The sequence below is a fragment of the Triticum urartu genome, chromosome 3A (genome assembly GCF_056163025.1).
Source record: "Triticum urartu cultivar PI428250 chromosome 3A, HENAU_Tu73, whole genome shotgun sequence".
NCBI classification, from domain to species: domain Eukaryota; kingdom Viridiplantae; phylum Streptophyta; class Magnoliopsida; order Poales; family Poaceae; genus Triticum; species Triticum urartu.
Genome location: NC_141875.1, coordinates 704,822,912 through 704,828,489, shown reverse-complemented (window position 1 = coordinate 704,828,489; position 5,578 = coordinate 704,822,912). Strand labels below are relative to the sequence as shown.

The window sequence follows — 5,578 nt, the reverse complement described above, 5'->3', positions numbered from 1 at the left end:
GGACTAGTAAATCAGGACAAAGGTAGTAGTTAAATCTCAGTCGACACCGAGTATCATTGACCTGTCATTAAGATCCATACAAGATTTTCTTTTCCTTGACTCTGAAAACAAGCAACATTTATACTATAGTTATTTTGTATTGGTTGAACCGTTATTTATAACAAGTGAACTTGTTTGCATGTATATGAACAACTTCGAAAAATTGACAAGAGTTAATTGAGTGCTAGCAGCCAATCCCAAACAAAAATAAATGATAAGGTAACAACCCTTTACCTCGCTCTCAAAATGTTCTCTGTGACTTAGACGTCCAGGCTAAGGGGGTGTTTGGTTCAGCGACTTTTTAGTCCCAGAGACTACAAAAAGTCCCTAGAAACCAAACAGGAAGGACTTTTTCTACAGGGACTAGAAAAAGATTCTACTGGTGAGTCTTTTTTGATTAGTCCCTGGGACTAGAAAAAGTTCTAGGACTTGTGAACCAAACACCACCTAAATTAGTTCTCTGGAGTTCTCACCGTCGACCGTCTTCTCTCGCCCTATATAAATGGGAGGTCACCACTCCGGAACTTGCTCAAGCTGGCACCTGCCTACTACCACACTAGGTCCACTCTCTCATCCACCATCATCTCTAACCTCTCGGAGATCAAGCAGAAGCTAGCTGCGACCTGCTAGCAATGGGGCACCAGCACCAGATGTTCAACGACCCCTTCGCGAGCAGCATGTCGTCACTGGAGGAGGACATGTTCTCCGGTGCCGGCGGCTACCACCACCTCACGCCGTCCATGCAGTGGCCGGGCTTGGATAACGACATACCGTCGGCGCCGGCTGCCAACAACGCCACCTCCTCCGGCGGCTCCGGATCACAGCGCAAGATGAGTCACAACGCGTACGAGCGTGACCGCCGCAAGCAGCTCAACGAGCAATATTCCTCCCTCCGCTCCCTCCTCCCCGATGACGATCACAATGTAATTAAATCGCTTAACTAGACACAACTCGTTCATCTTTCCTCTGAGCTATGTACATGTGAGATATTCTAAGCATCTGATCGATTTATCTTTTGCTACTATCGCAGAAGAAGATGAGCATTCCGACCACGGTCTCGCGGGTGATCAAGTACATCCCGGAGCTGCAGAAGGAGGTAGACGGCCTGGAGAAGAAGAAGGAGGAGCTGATGCGGGCCAGCTGCGAGCAAGGCGCCATGAGGCAGAACACAGCCCCGATCGTGTCCGCCACCTGCCTCGACGACAGGGAGATCATGGTCCAGGTCAGCCTGGTAAGCACAATGGCCGGAGCTCTGCCCATGTCCAAGTGCATCAAGGTGCTGGAGAACCAAGGTCTTCGCCTCATAAATTCGTCGACTTCCGCATTCCAGAACAGGACGTTCTATAGCCTCCATCTTCAGGTACACATCTGCCTTTCCGTCCTGTTGTTGTTGTGGTCATCGATGCTTATGATTTGATCTTAACAAGTACTGCTTGACGAGCTAAAAGCCTAAAACTCATTAATATAAAGCACTTCCTTTTCCGTGATGTTGATTGAGGTGTGGGTCTAGATAACATGATAGGGATTTATCTAAAGGGAATAAGAATTTGAGGAATTTTTTTCTGACTGATCTTGTCGAGCCCTGTTATGGGCTATCTACCATAGAATTAAAACTATATTGAATTACTTATTCACTTTATAATTATCGACATTGTAGCAAGTTAGTTACCCCCCCCCCCCCCCCCCCCCCCCCGCGTGCTCCAATGAAAGATTAAGATTGTTAACTCCTATCAATGGTGGAATTCAAAATCTACCCCTTGAGTTTAAGATGGTAGCACAGTATGACGAACCGTGAATTGTACATTTTGTTTACATTAACCGGAACATGCGAGGATGCAGCTAATATAAGGAATTTGTATAATTGAAAGGTGTGATAGCTCCCGGGTGTAGGGACACGAAAAATTAAAAAAATTCTGAAAAATTGCGACATCAAATATGATCAAAGGTTTTACGTTCTTGCAAATTTTCATAACAAAATATCAAGTAGAGAGAGGTGTACACGTGAGTTTCTGATTTCAGTGCTAAAAGTGCTCAAAACTTTGAGCGCTGAAATCCTTTTCTTGTTTAGAGCTCCTTGAATGTTTTTTCTTCATGAAAACTTGCAAGCACCTACAAAGTTTGACTATATTTGATGTCGCAAAGTTTCAGATTTTTGTTTCATTTTTTTCTATTTTTTAACTTACTGTTCATAGAGGGAGTCCCTGCACCCGGGAGTTGAAAAACTGGTCTCATTTGTATAATACACCATGTCAAACGGATCAAAATGGGTCTCTCCTCCACTAAAATGGTTCGAAATTATAGCATATGAGTTGAAAGTGAAGTGAGATTACATGTGCCCTCTACCCATATATAATACAGATTCCACAAAACCACTGTTCAGGCTTACATCTTATAGGCTCCGTAGGATTTGAACTATGAAGATGAACATTCCATGGTGGTAAATCATCGCACCCTCGTCAAAGAGGATGAGTTTGCTGTGTTTTGATCCTTTGTTTCGTCTTTTGGGCATATGAGATACAAGCACTCAGGTGGATGAGAATTTTGCTTCCTTGCATATCTCTTTTTTTTTTTGCGGGAAGCTTCCGCACATGGCTGCTTAGGCTAGGGTCAGTTTATACTAGACTAAACGTTGGTGTGCTAGGGTGCTGATCCATCGTGGATAGACCCGCATTGACCTCAATTGGTATTGGTTTTTATCTCACACCCTTTCAACCCCAACGGAAGGGGGAGTCATCATACTTGTGCCAATATAACTGATGGGATAGATCTAGCTTGTCGTATCTAGACTAATGCCACTGGTAGAAAAAAGGCCTTTAGTCCCGGTTCGTAAGCGCCTTTAGTCCCGGTTCTGGAACCGGGACTAAAGTGTCGGTACTAATGCCCTGACCCTTTAGTCCCGGTTCAATCCAGAACCGGGACTAAAGGCGCTCCACGTGGCCGGTCCACCTTTAGTCCCGGTTGGTAACACCAACCGGTACTAAAGGAAATTTCCTGATTTTTTTCTTGAAATTTTTTTTGAAATTTTTTATTTTCAAATTTTTGAATTATTTTAACCTCTAATCTCTAATCACCCCTCATCACTGCTCAATTTAATCTCTAATCACCCCTCATCATTCCAAATCATCTCACTTCCTGAACGGTCACCCATCCTCTCACTACTCCAGCCTGAGCACGCTTAACTTCCGGGTTCTATTCTCCCTCGTTTACAAGTCTACATTTGTTGTTTTTCTGACAATAGTAAGATGTCAATCCTATTAATCCTCAGGAATTTAGCTTGAGCATGAAGTCACATATTTCATTGTTTGAGTTTAAAACTATTGTTCTAAAAAACAATAATTTTTTAGTAACACTAATATTTTTGAATAAGTAGTTTGACCATTGTTTGACCACAGTTTGACCATAGTTTGACCAGATTTGACCAAAATTCAAAAAAGGTGAAATAATTATTTAATAACACTAATATTCTTGAATAATTATTTAGTAACACTAATACTTCTTGAATAAGTAGTTTGACCAGATTTACTGAAAATTTAAAAAAACTGAAATTTGAGCATAACTTTTTTTCCTTTTGGAATTTGAGGATTCTAGAAATTTGCAAACAGGCCGTAGATGATTTTTCATATAAAAAACTTTTTCATCCGAGTTCGTATGCAAAAGTTATGCCCATTTTAAATAAAGTCGAAATTCATATTTGTAAATTTTCCCAACAACTAGACCACATATCACATGTGAAACTTATTTTCTTTTATTTTTTTGACATTTCCATCATTTTCTTTTTTTAAAAAAAACTGAAAAGGCGATCCAAGGGGGGGGGTATAGTTTGAAAATGGGACCTTTAGTACCGGTTCGTGGCACGAACCGGGACTAAAGGTCTCATCCCCATTAGTCCCGGTTCGTGCCTCAAACCGGGACTAAAGGTCTAATCTTTAGTCCCGGTTTGTGGCACGAACCGGGACCAATGGTTGTGGGCCTGGAGCGAGGCCCATTGGTCCCGGTTCATCCCACCAACCGGGACCAAAAGGTCTAGATGAACCGGGACTAATGCCTTAGCCGCACGAACCGGGACCAATGCTCACATTAATCCCGATTCTAGACTAAACCGGGACTAATGGGCTGAGCCGGCCTGGACCATAGCCCTGTTTTCTACTAGTGTGCCAAGGAACAAAAAATAGATAAATATGCCATCATAAAACACGAAGACTCTCGAAATGACATTGTGATTGCATGGCCAATCGAATCGATTAACTACGGGAAGTGTAACAAGCAAACAAGGAACATCCCCTTAATTTGTTAGGACAGATGCAATCGAAGGGATGGAACCTTCTCCTACCCTCTAGGCATCGACCCTACCACCCGTGACTATCAGTAGCACCGGTGGAAAATGGATATGTGGATGCATTTTTTCTGAATCTTCATGCATATTTCTACATGTTATCCGGTTTATCTAACAAACTAAGTAGTAACGTTACAGATGTGTCAAAACAAATTCCAAATTACTAAATGCATGCATGTGTATATTATATATTATATATGATCCAACTTACGGGTGACGGAATAGAAATTGTATACAGAAGTACTTACAATTCTATCATATTTTGTATTTAAACAGAGAACCCAACGAACAATGAGCAAGGAGGGCCAAACATTGTGTAACGAACTCGAGAACGCCGTGAAGCAAAAGGCGGGACAACATCTGCATCATTAGTGGATTCTAACATAATAATGGTGCATGTCATCATACATAACTCTACCATGAATCAAAATGCATGCCATAGATATAGAACAAATAATCTAAGACAAATAGTACTGATGCATGCATGACAATATAATACAGTGTGTTCCATATAGCTAATATAGTGTATACATTTCTTGTCCTATATTCTACTCTTCATCATGTACCCTGGCATGTGCGCAACTTCGCGATGAGTATAATTAGTATGCATGAAACAGTGGAGAAAATAAATATAGAGTGGCCGCGAAGCAGTGGCATGCATAAAACACAGGCCATTGTCGATGTAATTCTTACGTATAAATGAATATATAATGATGTTACAATGTCGGAAGCATGTGTGCTTACTGCTTGTATATCAGTGTATCTGGGCATGGCCTGTAGTGCTTCTTGCTTGTTCGTGTTCAGGTTTGGAAATTTTCAGAGGGAAACAGTTGCCGTTTGAAATTCAAGCTGGCCCGCTGCAAACCAGCGGTGTGGCGCTGGCCTAGGTGCGCACAGCCGAGCTCGTTGGAGCGAAGGCCCGTGTGGAGTGGGAAGGAGCGACTGCTAAACCGGCCGGGTCACAAGGCACGCAATGTGTATGGCCTATCAATGAACTGAACCGAGTTTGTAATTGCATTTCTGACAGAGTTTGTTATTTCTGGATTCACATAAGTTCAGACGTACCCAAAAAGAAAACATAAGTTCAGAGGTTCCTTTTCTCAAAAAAAATCAGACGTTGCAGACTACTCATCATATAAATCACCTAAATAAACACATCCTATAACTGTACCATAGTCATCATCCTTTTTCTAACCCCCCCCCCCC

At 42.1% G+C, this 5,578-nt stretch overlaps 1 protein-coding gene across 1 annotated transcript; it reads left to right on the top strand.

The window, feature by feature from the left end:
* Positions 1-578: 578 nt before the first annotated feature.
* LOC125546067 (protein IRON-RELATED TRANSCRIPTION FACTOR 2-like) lies at positions 579-5,340 on the top strand. The gene is made up of 3 exons (XM_048710196.2): positions 579-962; positions 1,070-1,399; positions 4,649-5,340. The coding sequence occupies exons 1-3, from the start codon at positions 672-674 to the stop codon at positions 4,742-4,744; spliced, it is 717 nt and encodes a 238-aa protein (XP_048566153.2). The 5' UTR covers positions 579-671; the 3' UTR covers positions 4,745-5,340.
* Positions 5,341-5,578: the final 238 nt, after the last annotated feature.